This window comes from Rosa rugosa, chromosome 3 (assembly GCF_958449725.1).
Source record: "Rosa rugosa chromosome 3, drRosRugo1.1, whole genome shotgun sequence".
Classification (NCBI taxonomy): domain Eukaryota; kingdom Viridiplantae; phylum Streptophyta; class Magnoliopsida; order Rosales; family Rosaceae; genus Rosa; species Rosa rugosa.
Window position 1 is genome coordinate 21,074,270 of NC_084822.1, and position 20,970 is coordinate 21,095,239.

Consider the following 20,970-nt stretch of genomic DNA (forward strand, 5'->3'; position numbering starts at 1 on the left):
TTACTGTAGTTTTATTTACCCTTTTTCTATTATTCAAATGGCTCATTGTGTAAATGGCTTTGATTGCAGCTTGACTTAGAAGCAAGTTAAATATGTTCAAGAACACATTCCAATCTGGGTTTCTCTCCATTCTATGTAGCCTTAGGTATGCCTCATCGTCTTTCGCTCTTGTGTTTTTAGTTTTCGTTTATCATACTTGTTGTAATTTTGATGCTTAAGCTGTGCATTTTTCTGGATAATTAGGAGCAAACCTTTGCAGATATGGGATAAAGAATGTGAGTCCGGACAACCTAGTAATCAACTTCTGAGCTGCTTTTTAAATTTCAAGTACTTTTATTTGTTGTTCTTGTCTCTTGAGTATGGTCTGGACTGAAGAAGCAACTCCTTAGTTTCTTTTTTTGCTTGGTCTGAGCTTCTTTGAATCTGAAATAAGTCTTAAGGCCTTGTGCTGCCATTTAAAACTTATATGGGCTTCTATAGGCTTATTTGGATCTTAAATAAGTTTGAATCTGTAGCTCAAGGATTAAAGTGGTATGTTTTTTCTATTGGGTTTACATCAAGCTTCTTCTTTGTCCATTACAATATGTGTGCATAGAAACTACACGTAAGATAATATCTTAATGCGTGAGCTCGTTTGTTTTCCTTCCTCTGTTTTGTTGGAAGTGCATGTCCAGCTTGTGTCAATTCCTGACATGTTGCTATATGTGCAGATATCTCCTAGGTCAAGAAGCTATGCAACTGGTATATCAAATGGTAATTTTCTGTTGGAGATGTTCCTTTTCAACTCAGAGAAATTTCTTTAGGTAATGGATTGTGGCATCTCGTGAGGTGGTATATAGACATTTTGTGTTCCTATTTGATTTCAAGGATTTCATTCTTTTAGTGTTGTGTTTGTGTTTGTGTTCCTGTTGAGTTCATCATTCAGCTCTCTAATAAATGATTGTATGCCATGGCCTTAGCTTCTTTTTTTGCAAGTGCAGGTGCCAAATATGTAGATGAGACTAATGACCTGTTTGTCTTAGTAGCTCCTCAGAATGCTGTCGAGAATTGTCTTAGTAGTATTATTTCAAATGGCTAATTACTTTTCAATCTTGTTATTTCAGCATCCTTGAAGTCCAAGGTGCAGAGGAATAAAATGAAAACTGCTGGTCAAGATAGTGATATACAGATGTCTTATCCATGCAACTTAAGGGATCAAGACAATATCTACTTCGGTATGTATTTTTGTCTCTTCATGTGTATATGATTCTGTTGTGCTTCTTTTGTCATGAAACATGGACCTAGACATGCTTTTGAAATAGGGTTATAGATTGTTTTTTTTGTTGTTGTGTGCCTTCCCTTCTGGTATTGGATGTGTGATATATATGAAAGACTGCTAAATATCAGGCTCTTATTCTCTTGAAGTTTAGTAGTTTAGTCTATTAGTTGGGTAGTGAAATTGTTCTAGTTGCTAATGTTGGGTAAAACTATGAGTTTAATTGATGCCCTTGTGTTGTTGTCCTACTGGATTGGTATGAGTAGTTAAACCTGAGATTACTAACCAAAGTCTCCATGCTCACATGTTTTTACTGTTAAGCAATATATTTACTAGCCAAATATATTTAATTTTAAGCAACTGGATACATAGTGATGCATTCACTTTGAGGAGCAGCAACAGCTCTTATAGGAGAGTTAGTTTGACCTTTCATAAAGCTGTGAACTAACCCCCCCTCCCCTCTTCTCCTTTCCTTTGTGGCCCTTAAAATTTTGTATTTGATTTCTATTTATCAGTGTATTTCACCTGTTTTTTTTTTTTTTTTTTTTTATTCCTTGGACTCTAGAGTTTGAATCTCAAATTATTGAAATAACTATTTGAATCTTGGCTTGTTGCAGGGATATCAAACTAGACAACATTTACAAGTGATGTTGTCTTCGACATGTAAATTAAACTGATGTTTGGTAAATAATCTATGTTAAGTTCTGGATAAAGATATATTATTGATCTCCCCTCACTAGGTGTTATAGTTTTACAGCTAGCTTATGGTTGAAGGAGTCACTAATGGTCTGTTTAAAATATTAAAGGCTCATTAGTATATGCATATGATTGTCATTTCCTTAGTGACAGAATGAATGAAACTTGTTGGAGTCTATTGGCCTATGTATGTGATAGGAACTCTTATAAATACTCTTATGTAAAATTACTCATTGGAGCTTATAGCTAGTGGATTTTTGGCATTTTGTTAATAAGCTGCAGTTAATGTCACGTTTTTACATGCGTCATTAATATTTAAATGTTCAGCAGCAGATTATGTTGCCAAATTTACATAATCTTTATTGTGCTTGTATATCAATAAACAATCTCATGATGACACTTTCCCTTTACATTGCTTTACGTCAATATTTCCCACTTTTCTGATTGGTTAGGGTATAGTTGACAAATTGACTGATTGCAATTCTAAGTTTTTGGTTAATCTGATAGTTATCTAGTCTGCCTCTTCTACCAACTCTCAAGACCTCATTACATGTTTTATTGATCTGCCATTTTCTGGGTTTCATCTTTTGCAAGTGTGCTGCCAAAGTATTTCAGCTCAGAATGGTCAGTGGCCAAATTTCACTTGCAGGAAGGTCTGCAGCATATTGTTGCCTTTGGCAAGCGGAAGAATACCATCATGATCATTGGCATGGATGGAAGGTACCCAAAATTGCTTCCTGGTTTCCTCACTTTTGTTCATGTCTTGATTCGTGATTTCAATTTTGTAACAAGAATACAGTGAATCAATTGAAATTTATTGCAATGCTTATAAAATTGTATATGGTGAATCAATTGAAGTTTGTTTGATGTATCAAAATGGCTTATTCCATGTCATTTTGGCATCTTATAGCAGAAAATGATGCAAAAAATGAAGATGCTGATATTGAGGGGCTCATCAAAGCAGTTGCAGATCAGGTCGCCAAGTAGTTGTCAGTGGAACAGCAGTTGGAATGAATGATATCTAGGAATAATTTTATATCAGCTTTTGATTCAAGTGTACGCAGCTAGGAATGATTTCTTGTTTGGTACATTATCTAGTTACTTGAATGTATGGATGTTTGAAAAATGGTAATGGAATGATATGAATTAGAGTATTGTTTTTGTGGTAATTACTACCCAATTTGATTACAATATTCACACCACAGCTAACCAAATAGAGTAGTTGTGTGAACTAACAACCAACAACAAAAGAAAACAAAGTTCTGTTGTGTGAGATTCATAACACACAACAGAAATGAAATCATATCTGTTGTCTGAGTAATCAACAGACAAGGGAGATAATTTCACTTCAGTTGTGTGTTATTAATATCAGACAACAAAGGATGAGTAATATCTGTTGTGTGTTACATATCTCAGACAACAAAGAATGAGTAATATCTGTTGTGTGTTATGAACCTCAGACAACAAAGAATGAGTTATATCTGTTGTGTGTTATGAATCTCACACAACGGTGAATTCCTTCTTCTGTTGTCTGAATGTACCGACACATCCCCGTGCATGCCATGCTAGGCACATGCCTGCGCAGAATTCACACAACGAAAACAGATATTCTGTTAAGCAAAGTATTGTCACACAACGGTGAAATCACCGTTGTCTGATTTTTCAATCACACAATACTCGTTTAGACCACAGTGAGGCTGGTCATCACACAACTACAAATACCCGTCGTCTGATTAACTTATTGTAGAAGTGTGAGGATGCTTCACGGTCTTGAACTTTGGAGATTATGAAGTTGCCGAAATCTTTAGATCGAGGAGAAGGGGACGAATTTGTGTGTTTGATTCTAAATTTTGTGGTGTATAAAACATCTTCAAAAGCCTCCCTATATATAGTGTACAGCATGGCTTAGGTATTAAGGCCGAAATCTACTTCATGACATCATTCAACCAATGAAAATATTCCTTGAGAAGTAGAGAACAATCTTGATTCTTCATGAATATCTCTTTGCCAAAATTACTATGCATCTTTCCTCAAAATGGTCTTCATTCAACTCATATGCAATTAGGAAACCTAAATCAATATTTATTCTCTTTATTTTCTTTTCCATAATTCACACGAATTAGATTTTCTCCAAATTAAACTCTTCCTTTTTGAAATATGCTGAAATCTTTTCTTCTTTTCCTTTATTTTTCATGGCAAAAGCAATATTTATGAGACACAAACTCCTTCAAGACGTCATAGATGATTCTAGAGACTCATGTGCAAGTCACATGCTTCAATCTTTGGACCAGGCTTCTTCAATTGGACATTTTCGAAGCCCATATTCAAATGTGACGTCATTCTTGTTATTCTAGAACATTTTTGAACAATCTTGAGTCATCTTGAAGCCACAACATCTCCTAGTCTTCCCAGGTCTCCTAGTGCAAGCAGATTTCCTAGTCCAACTGGGACTCTGTCATTTCTCATTTCCGATCATTGTTTTCCCGAGCTCACTTCTAGTTGACTTAGGATTCCTACTTCAACTGGGATTCCTTTTCCTAGTCGAACTGGAACAACTTCATTTATCTATTTCTTTCCATTTTTGCGCATATAACTCCTTGCCTTTCATTTCTAGACTAAAAAATACCTAAAAACGAAAACTAAGTTAGAAATGACATTGTTAAGGAAATAACTAAGTAAAATGTAGAGAGAAATGCATTAAAAACATAGCAAATATTAGTCTCATCAATCAGCATAAACTTTGACAAATGAATGCATATCTGATTCAAATAGGATTTTGATTTTGAGAATGATAATAGGATATAAAAGAAGCCTAAAAACACACACAAAAAGAAAAAGATAATGAACCTACTAGAAGTTAACTGGACTATCATCAGCCTTCTCCTTCCAAATCTTCGATAAGGTGGACTCCCCAGCTTCCCTCCAAAATGAAATGATTGATACGATTATCTTCAAAACGAAACATAACTCGAAACATATTAGGTGGCGGCATCCCACACTCACTCAACCTCCTTATTATTGTAACGAATGGAATATAATGCACCCACCCTTTATTCCTTGACATGAATTTCTCATCAAACTTCATTCCATTGATGTAAAGAAAATGAGTGACCTCAAAAACACACGGTTGAATACAGAGAGCCAACCCTTTGTTGTCCCAATTGGAGTTTTGAGGAATTTCAATGCAAAACTCATGCTCTATAATTATCACTTCACTACTCACATCCCAATTCACATCCCATTCCACATCCCCATTCTCATCCCATTTCACATCCCAATTCACATCTTCATAGCTGGTGAACCAGTTTGGAATCGGAATCCAAGCACTTGAGGGAAATTGTACTTGGAATTCTTCAGATTTGGCACAAGAGAAAAAAAGAGTCAATAGAGCCGTAAATTTCTCTGCCTCTCCCATGAATTCTTTGGTTCCCGCAAATGGTGATGATGTCATCTTGTTTCTCTTCTTGGCCAGATTAAATAGTCGCTTGTCAACTTCTACCTTTGATACCACTCGATGAGCCAGATTGCTGCAGAGTCTCTAGCAGTCAGTCAAGTCCAACCAATCGAACATTTTTGAATCTTTACCCTCCAAAATTCTTGACAACTTTGAAATTCTTTCCAATGAACGACAACCTTCCAAAGATAAGAAATCTATTTCTCGTGGAAATTCTGAAATTTCTTCAAGCCGCCTGCAATAGTCCAGACGAACTTGTAATCTCGTCAGGATAGTTGAAAAGACCGGTGGAGGAAGTGATTCTGACTTTGTTGGAAATGTAACAAGGTTAGAGCAGCTTGTTAGATTAAGATCCTCCAGATGTTGCAATTCATAGAAAATGCTTGATGGTACATTTGTAAGATTATCACAGCAAAGTAGAGACAAGGATTTAAGGCCAGTGAGATTTCCAACTGAGCAAGGTAACTCTTTGATGTCAGTCCTCCTTAGATCCAGGTGCTTCAAAGACTTCATGTCTTCCTCAATTTCTGGGAAGAACTTAAGCGGGCAATCAGAGAGACTCAGAGTTTCCAAAGATTTCAAGTTGATCCTCTTTAGAAACATCTGGAGCTTTCCACAAGCACTAAGTTTCAAATAGGCGAGCTTATCGAGACGGCCAACCGAAGGATCAACTTCAACTAAATCTTTACAATAAGACAGTTTCAAATACTCCAAGCTTTTTAATCCAGACAAGTTGGGAATTCTTGTCAGACCATCACAGAACGACAATTTGATAGATTTCAAATATCGCATATTCTGTTTGGGAGAAAGAGAACCGAAAAATTAAATCAGAAAGGTAGAAATGATAAGTTAAAAAGCATAAATATGTGTAAAAACTAAAAAGTGATCGAATTCTTTCAAATACCTTCAATCCCTCGGCTAGTTGGGTCGTGCCGGGCCCACCCATGTGCAGTATACTGAGTTTCCTCGGATTAAAACTCGTTGGCAATGATCGTAATGAACATTCAAACCAGTTAAGGACCCTCAACTGGTTGGGAAGATAATCCACGCCCTCTCCACAAAGCATCGCATAATCGACTTTAAAAATGTGAAGACTTTCCAAGTTTGTGAAGCTTCCGCTGTTCAACCATATCTTTTGTGAATAGTAACCTCTTCTCAACATGATGCCTTTTATATTATCCGTTCCCTAATATGAAATAGCAATTAGCTAGGTCCAATTAAGCAAGTTTTTCTCATAATAAATATTGACATAAAATTCTAAAATTCTTAAAGATTTTATACGCGAGGATGTGTTAAATATCATAAAGCCAAATAAATATTACTTACTTTGTTTTCTTCAAGAACTTCGCGAATATCATCATATAACCACAATCTACTGCGTTGTCCTGGCTTATTAGGGGACTCCTGCCTAACAATTTCTTTTCCCATGTCTTGTAGAAGGTCATGCATCCAAATCTCATTGTCATTGTCATAGTCTTTCTCAATTTTTATTAAGGCCTTTTCTATGAGGACTTTGAGAGCATACCTGGGATTTAAGTCACAGCCTTGTAGTGCATCAATCACATAGCTTTCTTTATCGCCTTTAAAGAAACATGCAATATGAAGAAAAACTTCTTTTATCCAATCCTCCAGTGCCTCGTAACTTCTCTTGAGAGCTTGTTGAATATCTGGGTTAGGATATCTGTTATGATACTCTAATGCATCTTTCCACTCATCCTTGGTTTTACCACATAGATCTGACCCCAAAACTTCCAAAACTAACGGAACCCCTTTAGCATAACGTATTACATCAGTTGCAAGTTCAATGAAATCATCCATACATTTTTTTCCTTTGAAGGCGTTGAAATTAAAGAGCTCTGAAGCTTCTTGATGATTCAATTCCTTCACCTCATATATTGGATTAACTTTATGAGCCCTTAGGCAATTCATATCTCTTGTTGTTATGATAATCCTACTTCTTGGACCAAACCAATCACACCCTCCAGCAAGTTTTCTTAACTGATCCAAGTGATCCACATCATCAAGAACCAAGAGAACCCTTTTCTGGCTTAGTTTTTGCTTAAGCGCACTGATTCCTTCAGCAACATTGGTTACATTAGGTGGATTCCTCTCTATAATCTTAGAAAGAAAATTGTTTTGTAGCTTGACAAGACCTCCATATGAAAATGATTCTTCTCTTACATTTCCGAGGAAACAACTATGTTCAAACTTATGGCTAATTGAATTAAAAACAGCTTTTGCAAGTGTTGTCTTTCCTATTCCCCCAATTCCCCATATCCCTACCATGTGAGGATCGTCTTGCCCTACATTTAAGAGCTTAAGTATATCTTCTTCACGAGATTCTATTCCAACAGGATATGTAGCCACATCTAAAGGGGTGCATTTCATTAGTTTGGTTGATATCTCTTTAACAATTTCATCAATGACATTCGCTTCATGCCTACAAATTAATGAAAAAGCATATGAAACATTTAGTTTAAACTTTCCTACATGTCTGTTTTTTTTTTAAGGGTAGACGGACTAAATCATATTCAAGACTATACTCTAATTCTACTCCATTAGTTAGTGAAACTATTGCTGCATGGGTGAGATTAAACATATGTTATATGTTAACTAAGTTAACTATCTGTTAACGATGAAATGTTAAAATCTGCATTATAAAGTTGAGATGCTTGAGATTGAACATACATACCCTTCATCCGAGATGGGCCACCCGTACAAAGTTGCTGCTTGTGTAAGAGCTGCCTTCCAACTCTCCACCTTCTCTAAGTTATCCTTGTGTTTGCTAAGGCGAGCAATTGCATCACCAACCTGGGCATTTTGGTATCGTATCTCCGACGCATTTATCTTGTAGAAAATTGGGTAAACTATTTGTTGCTTGGATTCTTTACATTGAATTATCTTGACAAGTTCATCCAAGCACCACTTTGAAGATGCATAGTTGGCAGAAAATACAACGATGGAAATCCTTGATCTCTCAACTACTTCGAGAAGCTCCTTTTTTATATCTTCTCCTCTTGTAAGGTCATTATCAATGAAGGTGTTAATTCCCTCCTGAACCAAATTGCGGTACAAATAGCCAGTGAAATTGTTGCGCGTATCCGCACCTCTGAAGCTCAGAAAGACATCGTGTGTGAACGAATGGGTGGAAGAAGAAGATGAAGAGGAAGAGACTCCGAATTGAGCTGCGCTGAAATCCATATTGATTGATTGCATATAAGCGGACAAGTAAGGGGGCTGAACTGAAAGGTTTGGGATGGTATTGGTCACGTCGAAGACCACCTCTTATATATGTGAGGCCTTTTGGTTCGCCGTCTAATTATGCATAGCAGTTTCTTGGTACCTTCCGTCAAAGTAATCTAGAGACACCAATGTTTCTTGTACCTTCCGCCAAAGTAATCCAGAGACATCAACGTGATTGGCAGCTTTAGAGAAACACAAATGACCTTCTAGTTATTATAAAAAATTATATAATATATATATATTATTAGGCCTATTTGTTTGGCATCCAATTATTCAAAGCAGTCCCCCTTTTGAGGGTGAAAATAGACGACGGTTCAGATGCTCTTTAACTTTTGTGCCCATTCTCATGGCTTTAATTAGGGATGAGAATCTGATTCTGTGTTCGATATAAGGATTCCCTAATTCAAATTACAAATTTTCAGCGGTAAAAATTGTTCGAATTGTATATATAATCGTCAATTACTGACATCAGTAAACCACCCATCTTAAACAAAAATTTTCAGCGGCCACCTGTGCTTTACATTTTTCGTAATCGATTGTTGATTTTTGTTTTCTGTTTTCTGTTCTGTATAAGTGAAATTGTAAGATACAGTAATTAGCTAGCCCATGCAAGAACCAGTTTACTGTTCATATAATTAAATAACATGAGTAAACATGTTCTAGAACTTCTCTACCATCTAGCTAGCTAGGCTAGCAAACAACTCCTTAATTAGAGTGGTGATTAGTACACATACAAAGGACGAACTCCTTTTTTTTTGGTTAAAGTAGTAACATATATTTTCAATGGATTGTTGGTTTGTTAGTCTGGTGTCAGTGTTGGCTTACTTAGAGTTTTCAGACCGGTTTTCTCAAGTCTATAATTCGACAATCACACTGAGCCATATTTCGGTGTTTCTTTGGAGGCTTAAACTTACCATATGTACTTTCAGTGTTACAACCACAATACTGTTATTGATTTGAAAGTTAAGCAAATAGAAAGATATATATGAAGCAAAAAGATGAAGGGTTTTTATCACCACTACTCACTGTGGTCAAAACTTTCTTGCACCGCACATAATAACATCCAATTTTCGAAAGTAGTGATCAAAGAGGTACTTAGACTTATAAAAATTGATCTACTTTATAGGGCTGCTGACATCGTTGTCTCACTATTAGTTTAAAGAACAGGACAAAACTACAAAGCATAGTTCTCTTTGCTAATCATATATCATAAATTCTTGAAACAATAAGTTAAAAAGTAAATACAAATTGAAGATGTCGACATATTAACTGACAACAAAGAACAAAGAGAAAACGAGCATACATCGAACTATGAAACACTTGAGTTATTTGTTAATTTCTGGCCACATTAGTTTGTTCACTGTTTGTTGATGTCCAGCAACACTAGATTGTTCATGGCTATAAGTGACAAACACTCTGACCGCACAAGTTTAATCTGTTAGAGAATTGGTCAATAATGTAGGTATACATTTGTGAACCGAAACTAGGCTATTGACTTCTTGGCTAGCTAGCTCATAATTCCCTTCCTCTACGACTAAGTACGTAGCTTGCATTACCTTGATGCCTTTGTAATATCTAGTGCCTGGAATCATGACAGGAACAAAGAAGATTTCGTCCGAGTCTGCAGTGCAGTCTTTCTCAAGCTGCCTTAGCAAGGGCTCATCCGTGACACTCATTAGCATGCAACACATCGCATCAAATGTCACCTGCATATCAGATATATTTCCGATTGAAGAGCACGTATTGAAGCATAGTATTCAAGTTAAACGTAAGCACATATTTTTAAGTGGTTGCACTCAATTTCTATTAAAAAAAAAATTTCGATAATTGATTTCTATAAACATGTTGAAGCACGGAATGAAGAGCACATATTGATTTCTACATATTAAGAAACATGACAACAGTAAACAAAGAGAAAAGACCTCCAATAGACGTCTATTGCCTCCCAATAGGACTTTCAGTTGCCAAAATGTAAACTAATGGGGATGCTAGTCAATGATTTTGCCCTCGAAGACACGGAGTTGTTCTTTGTTTATGGGTCCGCTTCCAAAGCGGGCCCAAAATCGACTTGTAATGAGTTTACATGACTTAGATAAAAGCGTGGTAGTTACCCCGCCATTTTTCTGTCTTTAAGTGTATGTTAGACTCTGGCTTTTTGGCTGGTCATCTAATGAAATGAACCTTTGTTTCAAAAAAAAAAAGAGAAAAGACCTCCAGTGCAGCAAACTAGGAAATACTTGTACAGTAGTTGTTAGAAAAAAGAGTTCTAGCTAGAAATAATTCGGGATAAAAAAAGAACACAAGAAACACGCTAAACCCTAATTCAAATCCACTTCCCCCTAAACCCTAATTCCAAACATGCTATGCTATTCGGGTAAAAAGTAAAAAAATAAAAAAAATAAAAAAAACTAACCACGTTTAGGCAGAGCTTTTGTTGAAGATGCTTGCGAGGAAACTGAAATCAAATTGAGAAGTTGATCAATTGAAGAGGAGGTGAGAGGGTGAAAGAGGGATGAGAGGAGTTGAAAAAAAAACAACGTCTAAGAAGACGTCTCGAATATCAAATCACAAAGAAAAAATAGGGTTTAAAAATAAAATCAAGAAATAAATAAATAAATAAAAAAGGAATTTTCTTAATTAAGAAAAATATAGAAATATAAAAATCAGAAATTACGCTTTGATGATATGGATCTGCCACATCAGCTGCCACCTACGGTGGGCTATAGGTGGTTCCCCAAAAGGTGGTTTACCTAGCATTACTCATATAGAAAATACAAACATGTAGGACTTGGAAGCAACAATGGTGAGTGGTTGCGCTTGGTATGCATATACAAGTAATGATTCAACCTCGCAATGGATATCACCTCGCCAAGGACTTTTGAGAGTCCGTGAGTTTACCCTTGCGGAGATTTATTAGCACTTTGTTGACCTTGAAGACAAATCTCACCCAAAATTCTCTGATGTTGCACATTTGGAGTTTCTTATGTTCCCAAGGGATGAACAGAAGCCTGGCCCTTCTGCAAGGATAATCTCACTAGGTGAAGCCGGCCGTATCTTCTAAGGTTGGTTTCTATCTCATTTTACCTTAATTACCTTGGTTTTGTTCTTCTCTGTATTTCATTAACGGTGTTATTTAATATCATTTAGGATTCTAAAATTGTTGACAACGAAACCCTTGGCTGCTTTATTGGGAGAGTATACCTCTTCCTCACTCGTCTGGGTATAGACAAGAACCGTTTAAGGTTCTGGCAGCACCTTGCCAATGAAATGGCTCACTATGCCCAGGACTGTTGGGATGCTGAGAATGAGCCTTCCTATATATGGTTGGATTGAGTGCGTTGGTATTGCAGATAGATCTGCATATGACTTGAAGGCTCATTCGGTAAGGATTTGTTAACTATTGCTAATGGACTTTAACAACTAAGGTATAGATTTGCAGTAAAAAAGTATAAATATGCAGTCTTCTTTTCAGTGATCATTATCACCGGATGGTAGGATTTTAAATCAATAAAGCAATTGTACGTCATTGTACGTTCTAGTTAATACTTAATACTTGTCTGTTTCAGTGGTATTTTGAATGTGAACTAAAATTTCACTTTTTAAAATAAATTCATATACCTTCTAAATAGAAGATTTAATTTACAGCATAACTGTTGCTATGAGGCTTGATATGATAGCTTTATGCTCATCGATTATTGTTTTTTGTTTTATGGAAGAAAAAAGTAGAGTTGATCTTGAGGCACAGGAGAAATATTCTGAACCGTACCAAGAGAAGTTGAGGTAATGCTTTTCATGATCCTGTGCACGGCCACTGTTTTCAATATACATGCTTTTTAATTCCCGGTTTGTTTTATTATTTCAGAAATTGGCTATATCTCCTATAAAGAAAGCAATCGGTCCTGCTTTCAAGAAGGACCAAAAGAAAGTAATTGAAGCTTTAGAGGTGAACTGACTCTATTGGTTTGTCATTCCATGACTTGATTGATCGTATTTTGTGTTTATGCAATTGCCTTGTGCATTTAAGGCCATGAAAGAAGAAAAAGCTTTAAAAATGAAGAATGATTTAGAGTCAAAAGGGTCGGTGGAGTTTTATATGTATGCAGTGGCGGATCCAGGATCCGAGAGTTGTCTAGGCTAATTAGAAGTACACTAAATTTTTTTTTTTTTTTTTTTGAGGTTTGGAAACCAATGGGAGGCTCATCCTCACGCCTTTATTATTTTCAATCAAAACATACAACGGAGGGGACATAAAACCAAACTCTGTAAATTAATATATATATATATATATATATATATATATATATATATATATATATATATATATATATATGTACATTTCAGACATAACACAACTACAACTAATTATACATTACTATTAGTTACTAACTTGCAGCAGACTTTAATGTCTAATTATGTGTATAAAACAGGCTAAAGAATATAAAGTTAGTAATACTAACCAGATGGAAAGGGCATCAACACTCAACAAGTCAACAACAGTCAATTAAGTCCGAAAACGCTGCATTAGTTAGCCTCATAATATCAAATAGCTCCCCTTCTTTCTACAATTCAGCCTCATATTATCTACACAAACACCATACACAAGCAAGACAGATTTAAAAGAGATAGCCGAGTAGTCGACTAAGCCGAGTGAAACAAACCCAAAAGGCCAAAACCGATATCCCCTAATTCCTAAACAAATCCAACAATCCCAATCATCAACTTATACCCAAAACTCAAAATCCCAAATGTATGCACTCTAGGGAAAAATGTAACTATTAATTCAAGTATGGTAACAATTTCAAAGGAGAAAAAGAGAGATCACCAGAGTTTTCACACCCTCTGTAATTGAGCCATCATTTGGTATCGGTCGGATAATATATTGCCTCTATGAGGACTCATACTGCATGAGGCCAAGTAAAGATGGGAATGAACAGTTAAGCGTGTTCCGTTTTCCCCCTCTTGTGGCACCTAAGTGTACGGTTTCCCCGTTGGTTCAGAAGCAGGAGTAGAAGGAAGTTTCTGGAGTCATTTCCAAGTCATTGACTGCATTTGGGATTTCCCATAAAATTGACATTACAGGTATGGGAAATTAAGCCATTTTATGGTTGTAATTCCTAAACCAATTGAGTTTTTCAACTGTTTTATTTTGGACTTTCCTCTGGTGTCTAATCAGGAAACGATACACGCGGACTGATGAACTTGGGGTACCGTTTGCAATCACTGTTGATTCCACATCTTCTGTGACAATATGCGAAAGATACAGCAAGGATCAAATCCGTGTTGATGTGAGAGGCAGCATCTGTTGTCAAGGATATAGCTGAGGCAGTGAGGACATGGGCAGATGTTTGGTCGGCTTTCCCACACCGGTCTTCCGGTTCAGCAGAGGAGTAGATTTTGGGTTCTTTCGAAACCATCATAATCGACATATGCTGTAGCTTGGAGTCTTTGAGTATGGAATTTTGTTACGAGACAAAACATACTTGGTTGCAATTGGATACATACATGTTAAAATAACTCCTCTATATTATTTTGTAAGAAGCAATACCGTCAATAATGCCTATTTCACTATAGTTAAATCATCAATCCACTAACCAGTTTCATTCTCAAAAAAAAAAAAAAATCCACTAACCAGTTTCTAATTTGTACCATACCTACCATGTATTTCTCTCCCTCTTTTCTCCCCTTCTTAATTGCAATCAATACTGATCACATGGTCATCCCCTTAGCGGCTTACCTATAGGGTAGAGCTACAAACTTTTCTGAAAAATAAAAAAAAATACTTAACTCTCCTAATTCTATGATATTTTGGAGTAGAACTTTCTTGTTCTTGCATATAGCACAAAAGCTAGAGTAGTCCCTAACGTACAAAGACTACCCCAAATAATGAAGGTGCTCCTATAACAAGCCATTCCCAAGCAGCTACCATCTTCATTTCCTTCCTTGCGAAAGAAAACGCTTGAAACCGCCGATCAACTCCCCAACCAAGATTGCCCTCCTTGACTGGGGACTTGGGGGACTTGTACCTACTTGTACGTTTGCAAAGCATAATTAGCTATAATCAGCCACACTCATCGTACCGCCAGAGGTACCAACTACCGTCAAAGGAGTAACCCACAGATAGGCAGCCAGGCGGGCCACGGCCTGAGCACAAGAGTTCCCCAGGATCACCGCTGACGCGCCGCCACGCACTCTGCCAAGACGGCATCAGAAGCTACTGAAACTGGGAACTGAAGTACATCAGTCCCACATCGAAAACAAGGAGAAGATCAAACCTCTCCTCACCTATAAAAGGTCCTCTCTTCTCCCTTCATTATTTACGCATTAACTACTCATTTATTATTGTATTGCCTATATATATCAACTGACTTAGGCATCGGAGAAGTGAAGACCGCCCAACGCGGTCTCCCTCTGACGCCCTGTCTTTCATTTGGCAGCCAGCAAGAATCACCAAGTATACAGAGTAGCGGTCCGCCCGCCGGACCCGCGTTAAACGAAGGTTTGGCTACCGCCAGACTTTGAGCATTAACATTGGCGCCGTCTGTGGGAACCCTTGAACAAGAGGTCATCCCATCACAACTACCATGACTAGCGGTAGCGGGGGAAACGCTGAGGAGCAGGCAGACCAATCCGCCATCCCCCAACCATCCAATCCAGCGGTAGGTGTTAACCGCGCACTATTCAACACCCCAACCAACCCCGGCGGTGAGACGGATCCAGGCAGCAGCCGCCCACCAAGCCAGGACCTCGCCGCCATGTACGAATTGGCACTGGCAGACCTTCACAAGGCAAACAGAGAGCGTGAAGAGGAGCGCAGAGAGAAGACCGAGGCCCAAAAGCAGGTGGCTGCGCTGATGTCGCGTTTTGATGACCTGAAAAGGACGTTGGAAAGAACCGCCAACCCGGTACAGAGCGAGCATTCGCATAGCACAAGGCGTAGTCATCCCAACGCTGGTACATTGGGACCAGAACCAGTCGTACAGATGCAGGTCCCGCTGGACCCCCCTGAACTACTGGGGATGGGACCGCCGCCCATTCCCCAACTCATGTTGGAACAGGAGGCAGAGTCGGCACCACGCACCAACCGCTCGGAAATTAGGACAAGAACTGAGGGTGATCCGCCTGCGCCAAGGCGTAGGCAAACCCAGCGGAGTACATACGCCGGACCCGCCGGCGACGCAACAGCCCAAATTCTGGAGAGGATGCAACAGTTGGAACAAAGGTTGGTCCGGGCGGAGTCGGGCGCCACGCCGCCAACTCAAAGTCCACTTTTCACGTCCAGACCAGGGCCCTTCACCGCTGCAATCAACAAGCTATCAGGCCTGCGTACGTAAAAACTCCTAAGATGTCGCATTACAGCGGTACAACCGACCCCTTCGTCCACATGGACACCTTCAAGAAGGTCACCAACAACAAGGGATTTGACGACCCCACCCTCTGCCACTTGTTCAGCGAAACACTGGACGGAGAGGCAATGAATTGGTTCTTCGAATGTCCGCCAGGGTCCATTGACTCATTCAACGCGCTGTCACATACCTTCCTCTCCCGGTTCATCTTATTGTCCGCCGGACATCATAACACGAGTCAGCTGTTCAGCGTCAAGCAGGGAGAGAACGAATCACTAAAGGCATTCGTCACAAGGTGGCGAGCGGCAGCATCTCAGTGCCGCGATCTGGACAAATCGATGGCATCGGCAGCCTTCAAGCAAGGACTCCTCAAGGGGCCGTTCCTCTATCACCTCAACTACAATCATCCAAATGCGGCATATGACCATATCATGAGTGAGGCGGTCATTCACGCCCAGGCGGAATTCATTACATATGGAGAAGTCCCACCGCCACCGGTAACGCCAGCAAAGGCAACACAGCCCACCTCCAGTCATGAGACCGTTAATAAAGCACCCGCCGCATCACCAACTGACAAGAAGAGGGAATGGCCACAGGGCCACTACCAGAACAAGCGGCAGAAGGATCAGTACCACAAGGGCAACCGCCCAACCCAGGAAGATAACCGCAACAAGCAAACGGAGTCTTCTCAGCGATATGCAGTGTTCACGGTCCTCACAACCTCGTACGAGGAAATATACAATCAGTGCAAGGATCAAATCCCGCCACCTCCTCCAGCAAAGTACCCAAAGACGGGCAAACCTAAAAACACCGGCAGATGGTGCAAATACCATGAAGACAGCGGCCACAATACCAACAGCTGCAACGCACTGAAAACGGCAATTGAGACCTTGTACCGTGAAGGCAAGATGGAACAGTTCAAGGTACGCCAACCGCCACCCGTAATCGCCAACGTAGAGACGTTGGGTCGCATTAACACAATCGACGGCGGTGCTCCAATCACGGGCTTGTCTCACAGGGCCAGGAAGCGTTATGCACGCATTAATCACCCAAAGGAGGTCTGCCATATCCGTTACGAGAGATCCGCCAAAGTCCCAAAGGTGGGTTGGGAACCTATTACATTCTCTGAGGAGGAGGAGCGCGGGGTGCACCTACCCCATGACGACCCCTTCTTGGTCGACGCCATTCTTGGTAGGTTCTCAGTGGGGAGAATATTGGTAGATAGCGGGTCCGCTGTCAACGTCATCTTTAACGGTTGCTACGGCCATCTCAAGCGGAATAACAAGTTGCTCCAGGACCATGAGCCATTGCTCAGCTTCTCTGGTGACGTCACACAGCCGCTCGGTTCTGACTATATGCGGTTGACTATTGGCGCTAGTCCATGTATGGCGGAAGTACATACAGAATTCATAATCGTTGATTGTCTCAGCTCATATAATGCCATCCTCGGACGACCGGCGCTCAACAAGCTTAAGTGCATTATCGCCGGATACATGCTTCTCATGAAGTTCCCCACACCTAACGGCACGGGCAGTGTGCGGGGAAGCCAGCAGTTGGCACGCGAGTGTTATTCAACGACTGTGGCACGGTCAACACGCCGCCATGATGTCCTGACAGTGGGAAACCAGGCACCGCCACCAAATATCTTCGAGGACCCTAGGGATGAGGAGGAGAAGTATGTAAGGAAGGAGCCGGTCAACCCGGACACATCCTTGAAAGTTGTCTGCATCTCAGACGAGCACCCTGAGCGGACAGTCCGCATAGGCGCCCAACTAGACCCAGAAGTAGAGGCAGAACTTATTCAATTCCTACGTCATAACGCCTCCGTCTTTGCATGGTCCTACGCGGACATGCCAGGTATCTCCCCTGAGATTATCACTCATAAACTGACCATCAAACCCTCTTTTTATCCCATCAAGCAGAAGCGTAGGGCTTTCGATGAGGAAAAATACCGGGCGATCGGAGAAGAGGTCGCCAAGCTCCAGGACATCGGATTCATCCGCCAAGTCATCTATCCCCAGTGGATCTCAAATTTGGTGATGGTCAAAAAGCCCAGCGGCAAGTGGCGGATGTGTGTTGACTTCAAAAACCTCAACAAGGCATGCCCAAAGGATAGTTTCCCGCTACCCCGTATCGATCAGCTGGTCGATTCAACCGCCGGTCATGAGCTCCTCAGCATGATGGACGCTTTCTCCGGATACAATCAGATCAAAATGCACCCCAGCGACCAGGAATGCACAACCTTCACGACCGACAAAGGCCTCTACTGCTACAATGTCATGCCTTTCGGTCTGAAGAACGCCGGTGCCACTTACCAGCGGTTAATGAACGCCATGTTCGCGGAGCATCTGGGAAAAATCATCGAGGTCTACGTGGACGACATGCTAGTTAAGAGCATAAAGGCCGGCGGACATGTGGCAAACCTCAGGATCATAGTAACCATTCTCTTGGCCTATGGTATGCGCCTCAACCCAGAAAAATGTTTCTTTGCAGTCACCGCTAGCAAATTCCTGGGATACATTGTCAGCGAACGGGGCATCGAGGCTAACCCAGATAAGGTCCAGGCCATCCTTGACCTGGCGGACCCCGAGTATAAGGTACACGTCCAGTGCCTCCAGGGCAAGTTAACCGCCCTTTCTCGATTCATCTCTCGACTCACTGATAAGTGTGCCCCATTCTTCAAACTCCTAAAAACAACGCACAAGAAGGTCATCGACTGGAATCCAGAATGTCAGGCGGCGTTCCAGGGCCTGAAGGAATACCTGGCGGCAGTCCCTCTCCTCTCTGTCCCTGTCCAAGGAGAAACCCTATTCATATACCTAGCGGTATCCATATCGGCGGTAAGTTGCGCAATTGTCCGAAGGGAAGGCCAAGATGAGCTCCCAGTTTTCTACGCCGGCAGAGGCATGAACGGAGCAGAAACAAGGTATCCTCCCTTGGAGCAACTGGCCCTGGCACTTATCGTTGCCGCCAGGCGCCTCCGCCAATACTTTCAGGCCCACACGATCCACGTGTTAACCAATCAACCGCTGAGGCAAGTAATGCAGAACCCTGAACACTCGGGGCGCCTCAGCAAGTGGGCCATCGAGCTCAGCGAGTTCGACATAGAGTACAAACCAAGAACCGCCATGAAGGGCCAGGCAGTGGCGGACTTCATCGCTGAACTCACCGAACGTCAACCTGAACCCGGTGTAGAGATAGTGCCCGGAGCGGAAGTGGTAACCATCGGGGAGGCAAGTCCCCTCCAGTCGGATTGGAACCTACATGTGGACGGATCCGCCAGCGCCAAGGCCAGCGGCGTCGGAGTCATCCTAACAGGACCCGGGGGACTGAACGCGGAGTACGCGTTGAAATTCAACTTCAAAGCTTCAAACAATGTGGCGGAGTACGAGGCACTTATCGCCGGTTTACTCCTCGCCATTGACTCAGGGGCTGACAGCGTCAACATATTCAGCGACTCTCAATTAGTCGTTAACCAGGTCAACGACAGCTTCCAGGCCAAGGACCAGCAGTTAGCGGCATACTTGGGATATGTCAAAACATTGCTAAAAAAGTTCAACTTCCACACCATCACACAAATCCCCAGGGAAAAGAACGCCAAGGCTGATTCCCTGGCGAGACTGGCAACCGCCCAGCCACATCAAAGTCCAGCGGACACAAAGGTGGAATGCCTTAACAAGCCAAGCATCACAAAGACCCTAGCAGAGATCTTCAACATTGAAATCAACCCCAGCTGGATGGACGAGATCACTGCATACAAGCGCAGCGGCACATTACCCGAGGATAAGGTCAAGGCACGCCAAATTCAGCGGAGAGCAACCCGCTACAATATCCAGAATGGCAAGCTTTACCGCCAGGGGTTCACTCACCCCAACCTCCACTGTTTAACCCCGGAGGAAGGAAAGGTCGTGTTGGCAGGAATCCACGGCGGGGAGTGCGGCAACCACTCGGGCGCCAGATCCCTGGCCAATCGTACAATGCGACAGGGCTACTTTTGGCCTACGCTTGGTGAGGACGCCCGGCAGGTGTCAAGATCTTGCCACAGATGCCAGCAGTTCGCCGATCTCCCGCATGCGCCGGCGGAACCACTTTCAGTCATCATCGGTCCATGGGTCCACTCTACATGGGGCCTTGACTTGATGGGAAAATTCCCAACCGCCAAAGGACAGTTCAAGTACATCATTGTCGCTATTGACTACAACAGCAAGTGGATAGAGGCAGAGCCACTGACGGCCATCACTACCGCCAAAGTCATTCACTTCCTCTGGAAAAACATTTACTGCCGCTATGGTGTCCCACACACAATCATTACAGACAACGGCACACAGTTCAACAATGAGGAGCTCATTTCATTCACCGCCAATCTGGGCACCAGGATGAGCTTTGCCTCTGTCGCCCACCCCCAAACCAACGGCCAGGTCGAAGCGGCAAACAAGATAATCAAGAAGCTGCTAAAAAAGAAACTCGACACTGCCAAGGGCTTGTGGGCGGAAAAGCTTCCAGAAGTGCTATGGGCCATCAGGACGACTCCATCATCCGGCACTGGTGAAACCCCCTTTTGTATGACGTTCGGAACTGAGGCCGTTCTGCCTGTCGAGGTAGCTCAACCCACCGCTCGGGTCGAGTGCTACCACCCAGAGACCAACGGCGATGGCATCAACCTGGACTTGGACCTCCTAGAGGAAAAACGACACAAGGCCCATTTGCAAAACCTGCAAAACAAGCAACGAGTATCGCGTTTCTACAACGCCAGAGTCAAGGCCCGGAACCTCCAACTAGGGGACTGGGTAATGAAGGAAGTCATTCCAGCACCAACAAAACTCCGCCCAACTTGGGAAGGTCCATATAAAATAGTAGAAGTCGTTAGCCCAGGCACCTTCTACTTAATGGACAAGGATGGCGTCACTACGACCCATCTTTGGAATACCGAACACCTTCGGTATTACTACAAATAGTCATGTCGCTACCCAGGAGCATCT

The 20,970-nt window shown here is 41.5% G+C and overlaps 1 protein-coding gene, 1 long non-coding RNA gene and 1 pseudogene across 2 annotated transcripts; 2 read left to right on the forward strand and 1 right to left on the reverse strand.

Annotated features, from left to right (window-relative positions):
• The first annotated feature begins 669 nt into the window (after nucleotides 1-669).
• On the forward strand, nucleotides 670-1,938 carry LOC133736555 (uncharacterized). The gene is made up of 3 exons (XR_009859611.1): nucleotides 670-803; nucleotides 1,104-1,214; nucleotides 1,873-1,938. It is a non-coding gene; the product is annotated as an uncharacterized LOC133736555 (long non-coding RNA).
• A 3,551-nt stretch (nucleotides 1,939-5,489) lies between these two features.
• Nucleotides 5,490-8,606, reverse strand: LOC133737413 (disease resistance protein RPV1-like). Its single transcript, XM_062164969.1, has 4 exons — nucleotides 8,098-8,606; nucleotides 6,732-7,845; nucleotides 6,310-6,591; nucleotides 5,490-6,200 (listed from the first exon to the last, which is right to left on the reverse strand). Exons 1-4 carry the CDS (start codon nucleotides 8,604-8,606, stop codon nucleotides 5,490-5,492), a joined length of 2,616 nt encoding a protein of 871 aa, XP_062020953.1.
• Nucleotides 8,607-11,448: 2,842 nt separating this feature from the next.
• LOC133737414 (glycine--tRNA ligase, mitochondrial 1-like) lies at nucleotides 11,449-14,039 on the forward strand (annotated as a pseudogene).
• Nucleotides 14,040-20,970: the final 6,931 nt, after the last annotated feature.

Bases quoted from the DNA above. Each gene is read 5' to 3' on its own strand.
- LOC133737413 (XM_062164969.1), bottom strand. From the start codon at position 8,606: ATGGATTTCAGCGCAGCTCAATTCGGAGTCTCTTCCTCTTCATCTTCT. The intron at 7,846-8,097 runs GTATGTATGTTC...ATTAATTTGTAG, and splicing joins TGGCCCATCTCGGATGAAGG to GCATGAAGCGAATGTCATTG. The intron at 6,201-6,309 runs GTATTTGAAAGA...TCTCCCAAACAG, and splicing joins AACTAGCCGAGGGATTGAAG to AATATGCGATATTTGAAATC.